Below are 22619 nucleotides of genomic sequence, written 5' to 3' on the forward strand. Positions count from 1 at the left end.
AGCCCTCTCGAACTCCATTTGATTTACAGACCATTCCTTTCAGTAAAAGCAAGGGCAAAAGCTAAAGACAATGAAAAGCCAAATTGAAAAGGCAAAATTTCTGGTCGCCAATGACGAAAAGTTGTTGTTTTCGTGGCAAAAAATAAAAATGATAAAACAGACTTATATTTTCATGATTTCTCTTTTTCTTTATTTATTTATTTATTTATTTATTCATTCATTATTTTTTTTAAAATGTTGGCGCTCCTGTGATTACGTACGCACCTGTGTATTGGATTAGAAATAGTAAACAGAATTTTGACGTCAGTGTTTTTGTTGAACAGTGACGACATGCTTCCCCGTTGGAATAAATGGGCTTGTTGACTGAAACCAACCCATATGAAGCAGTTTAAATGCAGTGCTAATTAATTAGGGAATATATTGGAAGGACTACTCAATAACATGTAACTTTCATTGTTATGGATTCGTATGTCTTAATGATATAATGCATCCCATAGCTCTAGGATATGACATAGCATGCAGTCATGACAGTTATTATTACAGTATTATTGAAGTAAGAGAAGTGTTACCTTACTGTTAGCAGTACTGTGGACCCCCCGTTCATCACACAGAGAGAAAGGAAAAGCAAGAAAAAGCTCCATGGATAGAGACAGAGATGACACATTCTTTAAAACCAGTTCTTCATATAGCTGGGTAAGATTTTCTCCTGGAAGCTGCAAAACATATACTGTATGTGATCAATTGATTACATTTCAAGTTAAGACAATGGTGAGGGATTCTCTGACGAACCTTTTCTATGTAGAAATTCAGCTTCTGGGAAGACATGGTGATCACGGGTGCCACAAACTGACATGTCAGTTCCACAGTAAAGATATGCTCTTTAAAGCCCTGATGACCCAAAATGCCACAGCAAACAAGATGTTCTCTCACAATCTGAGGAGGCAGATAACGGTTACTTGTATAAAATGATAAACCATGCACATATGAACATATTAGTTATCTACTTGTTTTACTGCAAAACATTTAATATTGTTTGTCCGACGGGTTCACGGTGTCATCGTTAAAGGTACTATATGGGATTTCTTATTGTTAGTTTAAAATGTTTCTTCTCTGTGCATGCTCCACTAATGCCCTGATGAGTACACACAGCCCTCACATTTTAACTGAGACAGCCCCATAAAGTTCTTTTTCTTCCCTTCAATAGAAAGTGTTCGAGTTGAACACTCTGGGCGAACACGCGCGTCCCCATGGCAACAGCGCTTTTTCACCGAGCCTCTGCCTAGTCTCCGCTAGGCTAAAACACTTTTCTAACCCACTTAAGACTTGCTACTTAAACAAATTTGGCTTTGGTGAGCCATTTTTCCACTGGATAAGAACATTCTACAATGCCCCAAAAGCCACTGTCAACACAAACAGGATCATTTCACAAAGTTTCTGTCTTCAAAGGGGAACTTGACAAAGTTCACCACGTTCACCCTTATTATTCGCTCTATTCATTGAAACATTATAAATTGCAATTAAAAAAATGCTAAGAATAAAGGGATCCACATCAGAACATAAAATTACTTTATACGCAGACAATATATTATCATATCTAGATAAAAACAGAATCTTCCCTTCATGAGGTTTTGAATTTATAAAGAAATATTCACTAATATCAGACTATGCTATAAATTGGTCAAATCAATTATAATGCCCTTATCAACAAACTGATGGAATCCTGCAGATCAAAATCTAAATTACAATATTCCAATTGGGAACATAAAGTATTTTGGCATCAACATAGCAAAAGTATGTGAAGATTTGATACAATGGAATAATCTACCCATCTCACTTTTGGGCCGGATAACAACAGTCAAGATGAAAATATTACCACAAATAAATTATTTGTTTTCAATGATCCCCTTTAAACCCACTCAAAAATGGTTTCAAGACCTTGACTCAGCCGTCACAAAATTCTACTTCAAGAACAAGAAAAACAGAATTAGCCTTGCCAACTTGCAAAGAAATAAACCAGAGGGGGGCTTAGAGGCTCCCAATTTCCAACACTATTATATAGCAAATCAAATACAATACCTTATTAAGTGGTTACATCTTAACACTGAACAACAGTCATGGCGAGAATTAGAGCAAACAGTCTGCAATCGAATACAACTGGCAAACCTACCCTTTATTAGTTCTAATATCAAGCAACATAGCTGCTTCAAGAATCCAATGATAGCATGTGCCTTGAAATCCTGGTGGAGAGGAATGGAAATTACGCATTCACAATTAGCGCCGTGTAAATTTTCCCCAATCTGGCACAACCCAGACTTTGGAGCTAATAAAATTCCTATTTATTTTAGCACATGGGATGAAACGGGAATAAACCAGTTTCAGCATGTGTTCAAAGATAATACATTCACGTCATATGAAAAAATACTACAAGATTTCCAAATCAAGGGGGTCAATTTCTTTCAACACAATAAAATCAGGGCAGCCATCAAAAGCAAATTCCCATCACTAACGGGTGCGTTAGACCCACCACCTTTCATAAATAAAATAGTAAACATCCATACTTAACAACAACAAAAAAAATACTTTCACAAATATATAAAGCCTTCTCATGTAACAACTCGACTTGTCTACCAATCGGAAAAATGGAGTAACGACCTTTCAGCAACATTAGACAATAACTATTGGTCCCACATTTGTAAAAATACATTTATAATGACAACAAATAAGATCCTTCAACTTATACAGTTCAAAATACTGCACAAATGGCATAATACTCAAGTTACAATGCACAAAATGGGGTTCTCCCAATCCGATAAATGTACAAGCTGCAACGAAGATACTTCAGATACATACTTTCATGCTCTTTGGCTATATAAACCAGTACAAGAGGTAACGAAGAAACTCTCCTCCCTTTTGAACTGCAGGATTCCGTTGTATCCAAATCTGTGTCTGCTTGGCGATCTGAATACAGTGAATATCTTGTGCCTCATGTGTTTCTTTTCTTTTCCTGTATTCCCCCATAACCCCTTCCCGTTCGCTCCTTTGTCATAAGACAAAAAAAAAAAAAAAGACTTGCTACTAAACAATCATGTTTGCTGTTTATAGGTTTCTCATGTTTATTTGATGGGCCAAAAGCTTGTTGCTTTATGTTTGTACTTGAACACACATGCATGCTATGCACAAGCTTAACACGGGCTACAGTTACGTTTTAGGCCGGATTTGGCAATTGCAAGTAAAAAAAGTGGCATACTCCATATAGCACCTTTAAGTTTCAACATTTTATGGGGTACAATTATGAGGAGTAAACCAGAATAATCAATAGTGGACATGCTGAAAAGCATAAAGTGTAACTATCAGTAATGGGGTGAGAAGGTCACAAACAGGCATGATGACATAATGTACGAAGGCAGCAAAAGCACAAACCACTAGGCAATGCCAATAACCTAGTAAAATACTGAGCAACAGACACATAAGCCACATATCTATCTTCATTAGCTTACCTTTGGGGTGTTTGAGGATCCTTTCAGAAGCATGTCAACTGAGTCACCAGGGAAAAGTTCCATACGTGTTGGGCTGATGCTGAATAATGGCCTGTTGTTATTTGATGCCGCCCAAGGAAGACAACTTACACAATCTTTCCTTTTTTCAGTTGAGATGCGGGGCAGGCGACTCCGACGAGATGAACCCACTGTCTTCCAGTAAAGTCGATGTACTCTTTGGCCGTAGTTTGTCACCTTGAAGTGGAAGTCGCATGATCCATGGCTTAGGACACATATGGGTCAAAAACAAGGTAAGGCGACATATTATATGCTTTCATGTCTCTCTTGTGGTATTTCCAATAAAACTTTAATCAATTCATAGTACCTAAAGTATGTGCCAAGGTCAAGATTTGGATGTAAGGGTTTATCACTGACGATTGTGGTTCCTGTGCCAGTTGCAGACAGGGCAACAGTGTGCGTTTGACTGCCTTGGATGGAAATCTCAAGTTTGTCTTGAAACAACACAGTATCTTTCAGATTAGCCACAACCTTTAGCTCCAGTTGGCCTTGTGGTGGCACTTCCCCTTCATTGGGTTCAACACGCCAAGGAGACTTTCCTTGGCACTATGGAATGAGAAAATAGTCTTAATTAATTATGTTTCCTTCTTTATTTCTTCATGTTGTCATCAGGGTTCAGTTTATGAATGAAATATGACACGGTAGATTTATTTTCTTATATATTGCACATTCCATGGTCAAAACAGTAAATAGTGCCTATTCTGCACCTAATCGTTATTTATGAGGGTCAGAACCGATAGTAGCAGCAACGATTAATCGATTAACTCAAGTAATTCAATTAGGAAAAAGTGTCAAGTCAAATTTCGCTGTTTGGAGGATTCGTTTAAGTAGAGTGGCGTTGTAATGGTTTGTTTTGAAAGTGTCCTCAAGTGGCAACAGTGACTATGATATTACTCGTCTAACCACTGCTCCCTGTCAAGGCCAACATAAAGTTTTAAGTTTTAATGTATTTTTTATGCATTCATTATTTAGTTGAGTGGTATATTTAGTAGTTTTTTGTGGGAATATGTGTTTGAACGATTTGTTTAGAGCTTTGTAAAAGACAACAAAAAAAAACTAAAGTAAGTATTTTATAGAATTTAGGCTATCGGACTTTTGCTATGCAAGTTAGCCAATTGTTTTTTGTTGTACTTAGAGCCTTATTTATTTTTTTATACCGTTTGAGGTTAAACTCAGGTATGTTAATTTATTTTCAAATGCACTTTTGCTCTTGTGAAATGAAAGTGCAATTCTGCATCATCTGAAGAAACACTTGGGTATTTTATTTTGTATCCACATTTAATGCTCTTTTGAAAATGCAAGCTTTGCAAGCCAAAATAAATGTTACATTATTGCAAGCTTAAACACTTGTTTCTTTGTTTTACATCCTCTAAAATTTATTTTGCAACGTATTAAATGTCCTAATCCGATTACTCGATTATTCAAACTAACTAATTGATAGATTATTCAAGTACTTAAATAATCGATAGCTGCAGCCCTAACAGACAGTATCCAATGCAATTTCTAAATGCCAAAATTAGCCAAGGACAGGTTTTTGCTATGAAGAATTAACTATTCTAAATGACAAGTAGAGTTTTAAAGGTACCGGTAGGTGGATTTGTATAAGAAGCTCACAAATACGGTGTTATAATTAGGGGGGCAACGGTTCAGTTAGCCCACGGTTCGGTTTGAACCTCGGTTTTGGGATCACGGTTTCGGTTTGCGTTTTGCATTTATTTATTTTTTTTTAACTGCCTTTATTTTGCTTTGAACAAAAATGAAATAAACACTTGAAATGTACATGTATTGAAATATACTTGAAATGTACAAACATTTTCGACTGTTAAAATGCCTCTTAGCTCTTTGGCTAGTGTAGTGACTGACTACTGAAATACACACACAGTAGTAATAAAGTTACTTGGCAAAGTAACTGGTGATACCTTTCATGTTTTTTTTTTTTTTTCATTAAAAAAAACAAACAAACCCAAAAACATAGTAACCTTTGCTATGTTTGGAGGTCATTTAATGTTGTGAATCAACTGTTAAAGTTGATAAAATTGCTCCCGTTTTTGCATTAGTTCCCTTCTGTCTACTTTCGACATTTAATAAAATTTTAAAACGGTTTCATCCTTTAAAGACTCAAGTCAAGATTTTGCCAATTTAGGAGTATTTTAGATAAAAAGTTGCTTAGGTTCGCTTGTAAGGTTTACTACAACAGAGCCTTTCTGAGAAGTTTACTGCTCTAAAATGGCGGCTGTTTACTAACGCTACCGAGTCTGTCATTTCTAATGTAGTTCTATATGCATGAGATATCTAGGCTTAGACTGTATGCTGTCGGCTACAGTCAGGAAATATTGGAGCCACCTAGCCTAGCATCGCGTTTGCTACAGCGTCTCAACAAAAACTCTTCCCTCTCCGTGTCTCTGACTTTTCTCGCGTCATTCAACCAACGTATTAACGAACATTGTCTCCTTGCAAAAACGGAGACCAAATCCGAACGGATGAAAAGAAAAAAAAACGTGCAGATTTTGAACGTAACGTACAGCGTACACATTTAAAAATGATTGCTCACTTGTACAAATTACGATGAGACCGTACAACTTGACAGGTATGAATTATAGTGGACCGTCACAGTTAGGTAGTAGCACTCTGTAGCACGGGACGTCCAACGTCCAACTATCAGTGGTCAGGGCAAAACTATGTGCTTAAGCGAAATCATCTTCGATGGCTTTGTGTGCCATTTCATAAATGTCGGGAATTACTTTGTTGGAGAAATTTGTCCGCGTGGGAACAATGTAACGCCGGTCAAGCGTTGCAAATAAATTAACGAAGCCCGCCGTGTGTTTTCACTGGTGTCATCTTCGGGGGTGTCCTGCCCTGAGAAAGTGATATCTGTGGGTGATGCCGGCTGAGGTGCCGGAGTTATAAAAGTGTTGCCATTAGCATGGGGAACAAGCAGGGCCGGCCCAGGCCATTTGGGGGCCCAAGCATAATAATGCAAAGGGGCTCATATTTTTGGCCCACCATTTCGTCAAAGTGTACTGTGAAATCCATACATGCAATCCAACCCATACGTCCCTCAAAATTCGGAAGAAAATTCTCCACTCCTCCGCTCGCCATAGCTATTTGTTTTCTATCTTGTTTCACTTTCACTTCGCTCGTAAGCGAGAGAGGGCGTTACTCGGCTTCTATTACACAGGTGCTTGACAGCGATTCGACATTTACTTGCAGGGCAGGAATTTCTCCACAGCGGTGCTTCACGTCACACACAGGCACACAGAGCTAGATCAATTAATTCCACAAGCGTTCGGAATACATTAATATCAAAACCAAAAAGGCGCGGTTCATAAAGGCGTATTGAACCGTATAGGGTGAACCGTACGGTTCGGCTTTGAACCGCAAACCGTTGCACCGCTAGTTATAATCTGGAGAAAGTTTCTGAAAGCGTGGCATTTGACAGAAAACCAACACTGGTGTTTTCTGATGGCAGAGCTGGTCTAGAAAGACCAAAGTAATGAATGTGAAATGTGAAAAATCTGCCAACCAGACCATCTTGAATTTGTGTTTTGTGCACCCGACATGGAAAATGTATTTAAAATGTCTTGCAGCTAAAAAAAAAATGTAATGAATACGGAGGCAAATCTGACTTGAGTGTTTGTACCATGCGTGCCGTGAAGAATGCCGGAATAGGCGACTGGTTGGATAGGGGAAGGTCTTTAGCAATATCTGTTAAGACAGGTATTTTGCCAAATTCAAGTTGTTGACTCGGACACCGAACGTGAACTATAGGACCACGCCCAATGCATGACAAGACAACCTCCTAAAAGAGAAAAGATGACAGGGGGACATAAGCAGAGAAATACTATAGTATATTAAGACAATGAATTAACGAAAAGTAAAACTAACCAGTGGTGGGTGAATGCTACCAAATAAAGCAATGTACAGCGTGATATGCTGCTTTCCAACATCCTTCACCAGAAGAAACACAGGGAGGTCTGCTGAGCTGTGAGGAAGAATCACTCCCCTTGATAAAGAACTTCCAAATATAATTGAAGGACTATCCTCATATTCCTTAAACATAAAGAAATAAGGTCTATTTATTGCACTCACGGGTAGTGTTTTAAATTAAAAAAAAAAACAACTCATGATGCATATATTACATCTATACAGATACAGCATCTATAAAGATTTTTTCTTTCCTTAGAACAAAATGATGAACCAATAATTTATTATGTTCATTCTCCACCTATGATAAAAAAATAAAAGTAATATCTGTGCATGTGGCTATGATCAACCTATAATTAAATACATCCAGTTCTAAATTTACCACCATTCTTGGGCTATACTGCGCATGCACCCACTTAATTATATAGAAAAACTATTTTTGTTCATATTAGGAATGTCCCTGATCCGATCACGTGATCAGAAATTGGGCCATTTTTCAGAAGATCAGGCAAAAGAATTGGCCTTTTAATTAAACTCGATATGGCGGAAAACACAGACAAGAGGGAAAAAGTAGTTTCTGCTCTTGAACCTTTGAAATAAACTGCTGTATTTTAAGCCTAAAGAACTGTTGTGTTTGATAGGACAATATGTCTATATGCTGCCATAGCAGATTCATGGCGCATTAAGCCCCCGAACTATTTTTAATTTGTCCGTTTTACCCTGGAAACCCACGTTTAGAGATGTCACGCAACCGCTTTTGTTTCAACCCAGCCATAAAAATAAGGTAAGTAATTAGGGCCCGAGCACTAAGCGTGCGAAGGCCCTATTGTTTTGCAAAGGATTATTATTATTATTAGGGCCCGAGCACTAAGCGTGCGAAGGCCCTATTGTTTTGCAAAGGATTATTATTATTATTATTATTATTATTATTATTATTATTATTATTATTATTATTATTATTATTCTTTTTTCAGGGCAAATGAAAATGGCCAATTTGGAGGCCTGAACATGCACGAAAAGTCACCAAAATTTGCACAAACGTGCGGCTTTGCGTAAATTTCGATAATCTTGTGTCGTTTTGAAAAAATGTCAAAAAATGGCTCAGTGGCGCCCCCTTGACCCTTAAAATTTTCAAAAAGGCCTCTCCTCTCAGGTTTTCAACGTAGAGCAATGAAATTTGGGGAGTAGATACCTTATGCCTAACTGTTCAAAAAAGCCTCTTGCACCCATATTCCAAATCCAACAGGAAATCGGATATTTTGGATCAAATGTGAAATTTTTATCGGTTCACAGTTTGAGTTTACATTTGGAGGCCTGAACATGCACGAAAACTCACCAAAATTTGCACATACATGCAACTTTGCGTAAATTTTGATAATCTACAAAAAAATTTAACAAAATGGCTCAGTGGCGCCCCCTTGAAATTTTCAAAAAGGCCTTTCCTATTAGGTTTTTTCAACGTAGAACGATGAAATTTGGCAAGTCGATACATTGTGCAAAACTGCTCCAAAAAGTCTCTTGCACCCATATTCCAAACCCAACAGGAAGCCGGAAATTTTGGATCAAATGTGAAATTTTATCGATTTACATTTGAGACCTTGTCGCTGAAGAAAATAGTTGGATAGTCTTCAAAATTGGTCAGACTATTCAGGAGACATATGAGATCTTAAGTTTTCAAAATGGGGAGTTTTCACTCAAGGGTCTGACCTGGGCGTGGTCCCAAAGTCGGCCATTTTTGGGCAAAATACCAAATTCAGAAAATGATTAAAAACTCCGTGATACAACGTTCAATCTTTTTCATTTCTAGCATGTATATGAGATATCCCAGCCTGAACACGACTGCATTGAAATATTACCCATTAGGCCTGGCGCCCCCTAGTGGGAACAGGAAATGGCCTTCTTTACGAGACAGGCTCCTCCTCCAAGGGAAAAAAATCTATTGACCTCAAACCTGTTTCAGGGGAGCCTCAAGACATGTGTTCAGGTCCCTGATGAAAAATATTGAGGTTTCGTTGAAGCGGAGAGGTCCAAACTGGAAGTGAAAATGACCGTCAACAATTTGTCTCGCCAAAAATTTTGAACAGTCATAACTCGGCAGATATGCAACATATCTGCGCCAAACTTTCCGTGTTTGTTGAGAGTCATACCCTGAAGGTTCTTGTAGGGGTCATTTGCATCAACTCTACAGTGCCAACTAGTGGCGACAGAAAGAAGTTTTAAAAAAGGCCTTTCCTATTGGGTTTTTTCAACATAGAGCAAGGAAATTTGGGGAGTAGATACCTTATGCAAAACTGCTCCAAAAAGTCTCTTGCACCCATATTCCAAATCCAACAGGAAATCGGGTATTTTGGATCGAATGTGAAATTTTCATGGGTTCACAGTAAGAGTTTACATTTGGAGGCTTGAATATGCATAAAAACTCACCAAAATTTGCACATACATGCGGCTTTGGATAACGTTCGATAATCTTGCAACGTTACGAAACAATTTAAGAAAATGGCTCAGTGGCGCCCCCTTGAAATTTTCAAAAAGGCCTCTCCATTTAGGTTTTTCTAACATAGAGTGATGAAATTTGGAGAGTCAAAACTTTGTGCAAAACTGCTCCAAAAAGTCTCTTGCACACACATTCCAAATCCTACAGGAAATCGGGTATTTTGGATTGAATGTGAACTTTTTATCGATTTACAGTGTGCACATTTTACACCTTGGCACCTAGGGAATTAGTTTGATCATTCTCAAAATTGGCGAGACTGTTCATGAGGCATATGAAATCTTAAGTTATAAAAATGGTGTGTTTTCATTCACGGGCCTGACCTGGGCGGGGCGCCAAATTCTTCCATTTTTTCGCCAAAACACCAAATTCGGAAAATGACTGATAACACCCTCATACAATGTTAAATCTATTTTAAATCTGGCATGTGTGTGAGGTATACCAGCCTGAGCAGGACTGGATTGAAAATTTACCATTTGTGCCTGGCGCCTCCTAGTGGAAACAGGAAATGCCCTTTTTTACGGGACACACTCCTCCTCTAAAGGGAAAAAACCAATCTACCTCAAACCTGCATAAGGGAAGCCTTAAGACCTGTCTTCAGGTGCCTGATGAAAAATATTGAAGTTTCGTTGAAGCGGAGGGGTCCAAACAGGAAAGTGAAAATGACTGTCAACAATTTTTCTCTCCAAAAACTTTGAACAATCATAACTCGGCAGATATAGAACATATCTGCGCCAAACTTCCCGTGCTTGTTGAGAGTCATACCCTGAAGGAACTTGTAGGGGTCATTTGCATCAACCCTACAGCGCCAACTAGTGGCGATAGGAAGTCACTCGTTTTTCCAAAACATGTCCAGTTCTTTTCATGTTGGTCATTGTAGTTTCAAGACCTATTAAAATACTTTTTTACGGCCCATGTCCACGTGTCTCTGTCTGTTGCCATGACGACCCTTTGTTCGCCATTTAAAGGAAATATTTTTTTTCAGAGACTCAGGCAGCTTATAGAGCCACAATAGTTGGCACACTTGGTCGAATTGGCCAAGTTAGAAGATTAATTTTGGTTTTGAATAAGGGCTTGGCTGCACAGCTCAGTAGTGGCTCCTTTTTTGTAGTACTCTCTCCAATAGGGGTTTTTATCTCTTGGGTGTGGGAATGTAATTAGGCGACTTTCGAGCATGTTAGGTTCTAATGAGATGATTAGAGAGGAGGATCTGCCACCACCCTGACCTGCACACAGTCCGAGTTGCGTGACGTCCGAGTTGCGCTAGATTGCGAGGGCCCGTTCAGTCCTGCTTGCAGGCCTAGTTATTATTATTATTATTAGGGCCCGAGCACTCTCAGCGTGCGAGGCCCTATTGTTCTTCGAAGGATTATTATTAGGGCCCGAGCACTAGGCGTGCGAAGGCCCTATTGTAATGCAAAGGATTATTATTATTATTATTATTATTATTATTCTTCTTTCTTCATGGCAAATGAAAATGGCCAATTTGGAGGCCTGAACATGCACGAAAAGTCACCAAAATTTGCACATACGTGCAGATTCGCGTAAAATTTGATAATCTAGCGTCGTTTTGAAAAAATTTCAAAAAATGGCTCAGTGGCGCCCCCTTGACCCTTAAAATTTTCAAAAAGGCCTCTCCTCTCAGGTTTTCAACGTAGAGCGATGAAATTTGGGGAGTAGATACCTTATGCCTAACTGTTCAAAAAAGCCTCTTGCACCCATATTCCAAATCCGACAGGAAATCGGATATTTTGGATCAAATGTGAAATTTTTTCGGTTCACAGTTGGAGTTTACGTTTGGAGGCCTGAACATGCACGAAAACTCACCAAAATTTGCACATACATGCAACTTTGCGTAAATTTTGATAATCTACAAAAAAATTTAACAAAATCGCTCAGTGGCGCCCCCTTGAAATTTTCAAAAAGGCCTGTCCTATTAGGTTTTTTCAACGTAGAATGATGAAATTTGGTGAGTCGATACATTGTGTAAAACTGCTCCAAAAAGTCTCTTGCACCCATATTCCAAACCCAACAGGAAGCCGGAAATTTTGGATCAAATGTGAAATTTTATCGATTTACATTTGAGACCTTGTCGCTGAAGAAAATAGTTGGATCGTCTTCAAAATTGGTCAGACTATTCAGGAGACATATGAGATCTTAAGTTTTCAAAATGGTGAGTTTTCACTCAAGGGTCTGACCTGGGCGTGGTCCCAAAGTCAGCCATTTTTGGGCAAAATTCCAAATTCAGAATATGATTAAAAACTCGGTGATACAACGTTCAATCTTTTTCATTTCTAGCATGTATATGAGATATCCCAGCCTGAACACGACTGCATTGAAATATTACCCATTAGGCCTGGCGCCCCCTAGTGGAAACAGGAAATGGCCTTCTTTACGAGACAGGCTCCTCCTCCAAGGGAAAAAAATCTATTGACCTCAAACCTGTTTCAGGGGAGCCTCAAGACATGTGTTCAGGTCCCTGATGAAAAATATTGAGGTTTCGTTGAAGCGGAGAGGTCCAAACTGGAAGTGAAAATGACCGTCAACAATTTGTCTCGCCAAAAATTTTGAACAGTCATAACTCGGCAGATATGCAACATATCTGCGCCAAACTTTCCGTGTTTGTTGAGAGTCATACCCTGAAGGTTCTTGTAGGGGTCATTTGCATCAACTCTACAGTGCCCACTAGTGGCGACAGAAAGAAGTTTTAAAAAAGGCCTTTCCTATTGGGTTTTTTCAACATAGAGCAAGGAAATTTGGGGAGTAGATACCTTATGCAAAACTGCTCCAAAAAGTCTCTTGCACCCATATTCCAAATCCAACAGGAAATCGGGTATTTTGGATCGAATGTGAAATTTTCATGGGTTCACAGTAAGAGTTTACATTTGGAGGCTTGAATATGCATAAAAACTCACCAAAATTTGCACATACATGCGGCTTTGGATAACGTTCGATAATCTTGCAACGTTACGAAACAATTTAACAAAATGGCTCAGTGGCGCCCCCTTGAAATTTTCAAAAAGGCCTCTCCATTTAGGTTTTTCTAACATAGAGTGATGAAATTTGGAGAGTCAAAACTTTGTGCAAAACTGCTCCAAAAAGTCTCTTGCACACACATTCCAAATCCTACAGGAAATCGGGTATTTTGGATTGAATGTGAACTTTTTATCGATTTACAGTGTGCACATTTTACACCTTGGCACCTAGGGAATTAGTTTGATCATTCTCAAAATTGGTGAGACTGTTCATGAGGCATATGAAATCTTAAGTTATAAAAATGGCGTGTTTTCATTCACGGGCCTCACCTGGGCGGGGCGCCAAATTCTTCCATTTTTTCGCCAAAACACCGAATTCGGAAAATGACTGATAACTCCCTCATACAACGTTCAATCTATTTGAAATCTGGCATGTGTGTGAGGTATACCAGCCTGAGCAGGACTGGATTGAAAATGTATCATTTGTGCCTGGCGCCTCCTAGTGGGAACAGGAAATGCCCTTTTTTACGGGACACACTCCTCCTCTAAAGGGAAAAAATCAATCTACCTCAAACCTGCATAAGGGAAACCTTAAGACCTGTCTTCAGGTGCCTGATGAAAAATATTGAAGTTTCGTTGAAGCGGAGGGGTCCAAACAGGAAAGTGAAAATGACTGTCAACAATTTTTCTCTCCAAAAACTTTGAACAGTCATAACTCGGCAGATATACAAGATATCTGCGCCAAACTTCCCGTGCTTGTTGAGAGTCATACCCTGAAGGGCCTTGTAGGGGTCATTTGCATCAACCCTACAGCGCCAACTAGTGGCGATAGAAAGTCACTCGTTTTTCCAAAACATGTCCAGTTCTTTTCATGTTGGTCATTGTAGTTTCAAGACCTATTAAAATACTTTTTTACGGCCCATGTCCACGTGTCTCTGTCTGTTGCCGTGACGACCCTTTGTTCGCCATTTAAAGGAAATTTTTTTTTTCAGAGACTCAGGGAACTTATGGAGCCACAATAGTTGGCACACTTGGTCGAATTGGCCCAGTTAGAAGATTAATTTTGGTTTTGAATAAGGGCTTGGCTGCACAGCTCAGTAGTGGCTCCTTTTTTGTAGTACTCTCTCCAATAGGGGTTTTTATCTCTTGGGTGTGGGAATTTAAATAGGCGACTTTCGAGCATGTTAGGTTCTAATGAGATGATTAGAGAGGAGGATCTCCCACCACCCTGACCTGCACACAGTCCGAGTTGCGTGACGTCCGAGTTGCGTTAGATTGCGAGGGCCCGTTCAGTCCTGCTTGCAGGCCTAGTTAGGGCCCGAGCACTAGGCGTGCGAAGGCCCTATTGTAATGCAAAGGATTATTATTATTATTATTATTATTATTATTCTTCTTTCTTCATGGCAAATGAAAATGGCCAATTTGGAGGCCTGAACATGCACGAAAAGTCACCAAAATTTGCACATACGTGCAGATTCGCGTAAAATTTGATAATCTTGCGTCGTTTTGAAAAAATTTCAAAAAATGGCTCAGTGGCGCCCCCTTGACCCTTAAAATTTTCAAAAAGGCCTCTCCTCTCAGGTTTTCAACGTAGAGCAATGAAATTTGGGGAGTAGATACCTTATGCTTAACTGTTCAAAAAAGCCTCTTGCACCCATATTCCAAATCCGACAGGAAATCGGGTATTTTGGATCGAATGTGAAATTTTTTCGGTTCACAGTTGGAGTTCACATTTGGAGGCTTGAACATGCACGAAAACTCACCAAAATTTGCACATATGTTCAACTTTACGTAAATTTTGATAATCTATCAAAAGAATTAACAAAAAGGCTCAGTGGCGCCCCCTTGAAATTTTCAAAAAGGCCTCTCCTATTAGGTTTTTTCAACGTAGAACGATGAAATTTGGTGAGTCAATACATTGTGTAAAACTGCTCCAAAAAGTCTCTTGCACCTATATTCCAAATCCAACAGGAAGTCGGAAATTTTGGATCAAATGTGAAATTTTATCGATTTACATTTGAGACCTTGTCGCTGAAGAAAATAGTTGGATCGTCTTCAAAATTGGTCAGAGTATTCAGGAGACATATGAGATCTTAAGTTTTCAAAATGGTGAGTTTTCATCCAAGGGTCTGGCCTGGGCGTGGTCCCAAAGTCGGCCATTTTTAGGCAAAATACCAAATTCAGACAATGATTAAAAACTCCGTGATCCAACGTTCAATCTTTTTCATTTCTAGCATGTTTATGAGATATCCCAGCCTGAACACGACTGCATTGAAATATTACCCATTAGGCCTGGCGCCCCTAGTGGAAACAGGAAATGGCCTTCTTTACGAGAAAGGCTCCTCCTCCAAGGGAAAAAAATCTATTGACCTCAAACCTGTTTCAGGGGAGCCTCAAGACATGTGTTCAGGTGCCTGATGAAAAATATTGAGGTTTCGTTGAAGCGGAGAGGTCCAAACTGGAAGTGAAAATGACCGTCAACAATTTGTCTCGCCAAAAACTTTGAACAATCATAACTCGGCAGATATGCAACATATCTGCGCCAAACTTTCCGTGTTTGTTGAGAGTCATACCCTGAAGGTTCTTGTAGGGGTCATTTGCATCAACTCTACAGTGCCAACTAGTGGCGACAGAAAGACGTTTTAAAAAAGGCCTTTCCTATTAGGTTTTTTCAACATAGAGCAAGGAAATTTGGGGGGTAGATACCTTATGCAAAACTGCTCCAAAAAGTCTCTTGCACACGTATTCCAAATCCAACAGGAAATCGGGTATTTTGGATCGAATGTGAAATTTTTATGGGTTCACAGTTGGAGTTTACATTTGGAGGCTTGAACATGCACGAAAACTTAGAAAAATTTGGACATACATGTGGCTTTGCGTACCGTTCAATAATCTTGCAACGTTACGAAAACATGTAACAAAATGGCTCAGTGGCGCCCCCTTGAAATTTTCAAAAAGGCCTCTCCATTTAGGTTTTTTCAACGTAGAGGGATGAAATTCGGAGAGTCGATACCTTGTACAAAACTGCTCCAAAAAGTCTCTTGCATGCGTATTCCAAACCCAACAGGAAATCGGGTATTTTGGATTGAATGTGAAATTTTTATCGATTTACAGTTTGCACATTTTACACCTTGGCACCTAGGGAATTAGTTTGGTCATTCTCAAAATTGGCGAGACTGTTCATGAGGCATATGAAATCTTAAGTTATCAAAATGGTGTGTTTTCATTCACGGGCCTGAGCTGGGCGGGGTGCCAAAGTCGGCCATTTTTTCGCCAAAACACCGAATTCGGAAAATGACTGATAACTCCCTCATACAACCTTCAATCTATTTTAAATCTGGCATGTGTGTGAGGTATACCAGCCTGAGCAGGACTGGATTGAAAATTTACCATTTGTGCCTGGCGCCTCCTAGTGGGAACAGGAAATGCCCTTTTTTACTGGACACACTCCTCCTCTAAAGGGAAAAAATCAATCTACCTCAAACCTGCATAAGGGAAGCCTTAAGACCTGTCTTCAGGTGCCTGATGAAGAATATTGAAGTTTCGTTGAAGCGGAGGGGTCCAAACAGCAAAGTGAAAATGACCGTCATCAATTTTTCTCTCCAAAAACTTTGAACAGTCATAACTCGGCAGATATACAACATATCTGCGCCAAACTTCCCGTGCTTGTTGAGAGTCATACCCTGAAGGGCCTTGTAGGGGTCATTTGCATCAACCCTACAGCGCCAACTAGTGGCAATAGAAAGTCACTCGTTTTTCCAATACATGTCCAGTTCTTTTCAGGTTGGTCATTGTAGTTTCAAGACCTATTAAAATACTTATTTACGGCACATGTCCACGTGTCTCTATCTGTTGCCGTGACGACCCTTTGTTCGCCATTTAAAGGAAATATTTTTTTTCAGAGACTCAGGCAGCTTATAGAGCCACAATATTTGGCACACTTGGTCGAATAGGCCCAGTTAGAAGATTAATTTGGTTTTGAATAAGGGCTTGGCTGCACAGCTCAGTAGTGGCTCCTTTTTTGTAGTACTCTCTCCAATAGGGTTTTTTATCTCTTGGGTGTGGTAATGTAAATAGGCGACTTTCGTGCATGTTAGGTTCTAATGAGATGATTAGAGAGGAGGATCTGCCACCACCCTGACCTGCACACAGTCCGAGTTGCGTGACGTCCGAGTTGCGCTAGATTGCGAGGGCCCGTTCAGTCCTGCTTGCAGGCCTAGTTATTATTATTAGGGCCCGAGCACTAGACGTGCGAAGGCCCTATTGTAATGCAAAGGATTATTATTATTATTCTTCTTTTTTCATGGCAAATGAAAATGGCCAATTTGGAGGCCTGAACATGCACGAAAAGTCACCAAAATTTGCACATACGTGCAGATTCGCGTAAATTTTGATAATCTTGCGTCGTTTTGAAAAAATGTCAAAAAATGGCTCAGTGGCGCCCCCTTGACCCTTAAAATTTTCAAAAAGGCCTCTCCTCTCAGGTTTTCAACGTAGAGCAATGAAATTTGGGGAGTAGATACCTTATGCCTAACTGTTCAAAAAAGCCTCTTGCACCCATATTCCAAATCCAACAGGAAATCGGGTATTTTGGATTGAATGTGAAATTTTTTCGGTTCACAGTTGGAGTTTACGTTTGGAGGCTTGAACATGCATGAAAACTCACCAAAATTTGCACATACATTCAACTTTGCGTAGATTTTGATAATCTATAAAAAAAATTAACAAAATGGCTCAGTGGCGCCCCCTTGAAATTTTCAAAAAGGCCTTTCCTATTAGGTTTTTTCAACGTAGAACAATGAAATTTAGTGAGTCGATACATTGTACAAAACTGCTCCAAAAAGTCTCTTGCACCCATATTCCAAACCCAACAGGAAGCCGGAAATTTTGGGTCAAATGCGAAATTTTATCGATTTACATTTGAGACCTTGTCGCTGAAGGATAAAGTTGGATCGTCTTCAAAATTGGTCAGACTATTCAGGAGACCTATGAGATCTTAAGTTTTCAAAATGGTGTGTTTTCATTCAAGGGTCTGGCCTGGGCGTGGTCCCAAAGTCGGCCATTTTTAGGCAAAATACCAAATTCAGAAAATGATTAAAAACTCCGTGATCCAACGTTCAATCTTTTTCATTTCTAGCATGTTTATGAGATATCCCAGCCTGAACACGACTGCATTGAAATATTACCCATTAGGCCTGGCGCCCCTAGTGGAAACAGGAAATGGCCTTCTTTACGAGACAGGCTCCTCCTCCAAGGGAAAAAAATCTATTGACCTCAAACCTGTTTCAGGGGAGCCTCAAGACATGTGTTCAGGTGCCTGATGAAAAATATTGAGTTTTCGTTGAAGCGGAGAGGTCCAAACTGGAAGTGAAAATGACCGTCAACAATTTGTCTCGCCAAAAACTTTGAACAGTCATAACTCGGCAGATATGCAACATATCTGCGCCAAACTTTCCGTGTTTGTTGAGAGTCATACCCTGAAGGTTCTTGTAGGGGTCATTTGCATCAACTCTACAGTGCCAACTAGTGGCGACAGAAAGAAGTTTTAAAAAAGGCCTTTCCTATTGGGTTTTTTCAACATAGAGCAAGGAAATTTGGGGAGTAGATACCTTATGCAAAACTGCTCCAAAAAGTCTCTTGCACCCATATTCCAAATCCAACAGGAAATCGGGTAATTTGGATCAAATGTGAAATTTTTATCGGTTCACAGTAGGAGTTTACATTTGGAGGCTTGAACATGCACGAAAACTCACAAAAATTTCGACATACATGCGGCTTTGCATAACGTTCAATAATCTTGCAACGTTACGAAAACATGTAACAAAATGGCTCACTGGCGCCCCCTTGAAATTTTCAAAAAGGCCTCTCCATTTAGGTTTTTTCAACGTAGAGGGATGAAATTCGGAGAGTCAATACCTTGTACAAAACTGCTCCAAAAAGTCTCTTGCATGCGTATTCCAAACCCAACAGGAAATCGGGTATTTTGGATTGAATGTGAATTTTTTATCGATTTACAGTGTGCACATTTTACACCTTGGCACCTAGGGAATTAGTTTGATCATTCTCAAAATTGGCGAGACTGTTCATGAGGCATATGAAATCTTAAGTTATAAAAATGGTGTGTTTTCATTCACGGGCCTGACCTGGGCGGGGTGCCAAAGTCGGCCATTTTTTCGCCAAAACATCGAATTCGGAAAATGACTGATAACTCCCTCATACAACGTTCAATCTATTTTAAATCTGCCATGTGTGTGAGGTATACCAGCCTGAGCAGGACTGGATTGAAAATTTACCATTTGTGCCTGGCGCCTCCTAGTGGGAACAGGAAATGCCCTTTTTTACGGGAGACACTCCTCCTCTAAGGGAAAAAAAAAAATCAATCAACCTCAAACCTGCATAAGGGAAGCCTTAAGACCTGTCTTCAGGTGCCTGATGAAAAATATTGAAGTTTCGTTGAAGCGGAGGGGTCCAAACAGGAAAGTGAAAATGACTGTCAACAATTTTTCTCTCCAAAAACTTTGAACAGTCATAACACGGCAGATATACAACATATCTGCGCCAAACTTCCCGTGCTTGTTGAGAGTCTTACCCTGAAGGGCCTTGTAGGGGTCATTTGCATCAACCCTACAGCGCCAACTAGCGGCAATAGAAAGTCACTCGGTTTTCCAATACATGTCCAGTTCTTTTCAGTTTGATCATTGTAGTTTCAAGACCTATTAAAATACTTATTTACAGCCCATGTCCACGTGTCTCTGTCTGTTGCCATGACGACCCTTTGTTCGCCATTTAAAGGAAATATTTTTTTTCAGAGACTCAGGCAGTTTATAGAGCCACAATATTTGGCACACTTGGTCGAATTGGCCCAGTTAGAAGATTAATTTTGGTTTTGAATAAGGGCTTGACTGCACAGCTCAGTAGTGGCTCCTTTTTTGTAGTACTCTCTCCAATAAGGGTTTTTATCTCTTTGGTGTGGGAATGTAAATAGGCGACTTTTGAGCATGTTAGGTTCTAATGAGATGATTAGAGAGGAGGATCTGCCACCACCCTGACCTGCACACAGTCCGAGTTGCGTGACGTCCGAGTTGCGCTAGATTGCGAGGGCCCGTTCAGTCCTGCTTGCAGGCCTAGTTATTATTATTATTTTTTCATGGCAAATGAAAATGGCCAATTTGAAGGCCTGAACATGCTCAAAAACTCACCAAAATTTGCATATACATCCGGCTTCGCGAAAATTTCGAAAATTTAGCAACGTTTTTTAAAAAAATCAAAAAATGGCTCAGTGGCGCCCCCTTGAAATTTTAAAAATGCCCTTTGCTTTGATGTTTTTCAACGTAGAGCGATGAAATTTGGGGAGTGGATACGTTGTCCAGAGACGCTTCAAAAAGTCTGCAGCACCCATATTCCAAACCCAACAGGAAATCGGATATTTTGGATTGAATGTTGAAAAACATAGCATTTTGGGCGAAAACCAGCATGCACGTTTCAGACCATTGCGCCGAGCCAGTACGTTGGATCTTCCTCAAAATTGGTGTACGTCTTCATGAGACATATGAGATATTAAGTTGTGAAAATGGTGAGTTTTCGTCCACGGGCCTAACCTGGGCGGGGTACCAAAGTCGGGTGTTTTTTTGGCAACGCGCCAATTTCAGTAAATGATTAATAACTTCCTGATACAAGGTCCAATCTTTTTCATATTTGGCATGCGTGTAAGGTGTCTTAACCTGAACACGACTGCATTGAAATATTTTCCATTAGGCCTGGCGCCCCCTTGTGGGAAGAGGAAACACCCATTTTTACGAGAAAGGCTCCTCCTCCTGGTGAAAAACATCAATTGACCTCAAACCTGCATCAGGGGAGCCTTAAGACATGTCTTTAGGTATATGATGAAAAATATTGAGTTTTCGTTGATGTAGCAGTACCCAAACAGGAAAGTGAAAAGACCCTCGGCATTTTGTCACAAAATGGCCAATTTCCAGGTCTGAACATGCTCGAAAACTCACCTAAATTTGCACATACATGCGGCTTCATGTAAATTTCATGAATTTAGCAACATTGCCAAAAGATGTAATAAAATGGCTCAGTGGCGCCCCCTTCAATTTTTAAAAAAGGCCTGTCCTATTAGTTTTTTTCGACGTAGAGTGATGAAATTTGGGGAGTGGATACGTTGTGCAAAACTGCTCCAAAAAGTCTCTTGCACCCATATTCCAAACCCAACAGGAAATCGGGTATTAGGGATTGAATCTTGCACAACATGGCATTTTTGTCTAAAACCAGCATGCACGTTTGACACCATTACGCCGAGGCAGTAAGTTGAATGCTCCTCAAAATTGGTCAGACTATTCATGACACATATGAGATGTTAGGTTATCAAAATGGTGACATTTCATTCACGGCCCTTTCCTGGCCAGGGGAGCAAATGTGTCTTATTTTTGACAATACAATTCAGTCAATGACTATAAGTCGCGGTTTTTTTCATATTTTGCTTTGGGGTGCGACTTATACTCAGCAGCGACTTATGTGTGAAATTATTAACACATTATGATAAAATTTCCCATTTTATTTTGGTGTTTTGGACTAATGGTTTTGTGAACTTGTTAGCATGCTATAGTTATCTGAATAACTCTTAATAGCTATGGCCACGTTCGCGTTCTGCCTTTGGCAATGTATGTTCAAATGTATAATTGACTTTTTTTATATTGAAATGGATGCATTTAGTTTGTGGCGCTTTCACGCCCACCTGGGAGCGCACTCGCACTTGTTTACGTGAAGAAGAGCGCTCGCACACCAGAAGAAGACAGACAGCTACGTAGCTCTGAGTGAGTGAGTGAGTGAGTGAGTGAGTGAGTGAGTGAGTGAGTGAGTGAGTGAGTGAGTGAGTGAGTGAGTGAGTGAGTGAGTGAGTGAGTGAGTGGGCGAGTTAGCGAGAGGGAAAGACGGCTGCGAACCTACGTTCATTGTTTATGCTTTTAAAATATCTCTACAGAGGCAACGCCTGCGTGTATCATCTTTTCTGTTGTTGTTGTGTGTTTTCCACCCGCGAGCGGACACTTACAGCCAGTTGTGTGGTTGTTTGAATGGTGTGCTAATGCTAGCGAACGCATGCTAATCTGTCACGTTATTGCTGCAATAGTACCTAATTATCATTTATTTACGTTGATGTGAACCTGTTTGCTATCGAGGACCAAATTGATTCAACAAATTATGCGGACGTCCAGCATTGTCTTTTTGGAGTTCGCTGTATATAGCCAGGACCGAGCGGTAGCGTCCTGGTGAGGACAGTATATTCGCATTTCGTTGTTTATGCACTGTACACTGTACATTTATTCAGCATGTTGTTCTCTATTGTATTTTTATATTAAACTGCCTTTCAAGATGACATATCTGTTCTATGTGTTGGATTTTATCAAGTAAATTTCCCCCAAAATTGCGACTTATACTCCGGTAAGACTTATATATGTTTTTTTTCTCTTTGTTGGGCATTTTCTGGCTTGTGCGACTTATACTCAGGTGCGACTTGTAGTCCGAAAAATACGGTAATAACTTCCTGATTGAAGGTGCAATCTTTTTCATATTTGGCATGAATGTGAAGTATTTCAGCCTGCACATGACTTTATTGAAATATTACTCATTACGCCTGGCGCCCCCTACTGGGAACAGGAAACACACTTTTAGTTA

The 22619-nt window shown here is 39.8% G+C and overlaps 1 protein-coding gene across 4 annotated transcripts in view; it reads right to left on the bottom strand.

The window, feature by feature from the left end:
• Positions 1-22619, bottom strand: part of hydin (HYDIN axonemal central pair apparatus protein) — a 166371-nt gene that overhangs the window by 111107 nt on the left and 32645 nt on the right. For 3 of the 4 annotated variants that reach the window (XM_057837183.1, XM_057837184.1, XM_057837182.1), the window contains 6 exons: positions 7440-7604; positions 7195-7353; positions 3862-4100; positions 3498-3759; positions 790-933; positions 570-713 (listed from right to left, as the gene is read on the bottom strand). In XM_057837183.1, coding sequence (XP_057693166.1) covers positions 570-713; positions 790-933; positions 3498-3759; positions 3862-4100; positions 7195-7353; positions 7440-7604 — 1113 coding nt within the window. The remainder of the gene's footprint in view (positions 1-569; positions 714-789; positions 934-3497; positions 3760-3861; positions 4101-7194; positions 7354-7439; positions 7605-22619) is intronic. The other variant, XM_057837185.1, reaches the window with a different exon arrangement.

This window comes from Corythoichthys intestinalis, chromosome 5 (assembly GCF_030265065.1).
Source record: "Corythoichthys intestinalis isolate RoL2023-P3 chromosome 5, ASM3026506v1, whole genome shotgun sequence".
NCBI lineage: Eukaryota > Metazoa > Chordata > Actinopteri > Syngnathiformes > Syngnathidae > Corythoichthys > Corythoichthys intestinalis.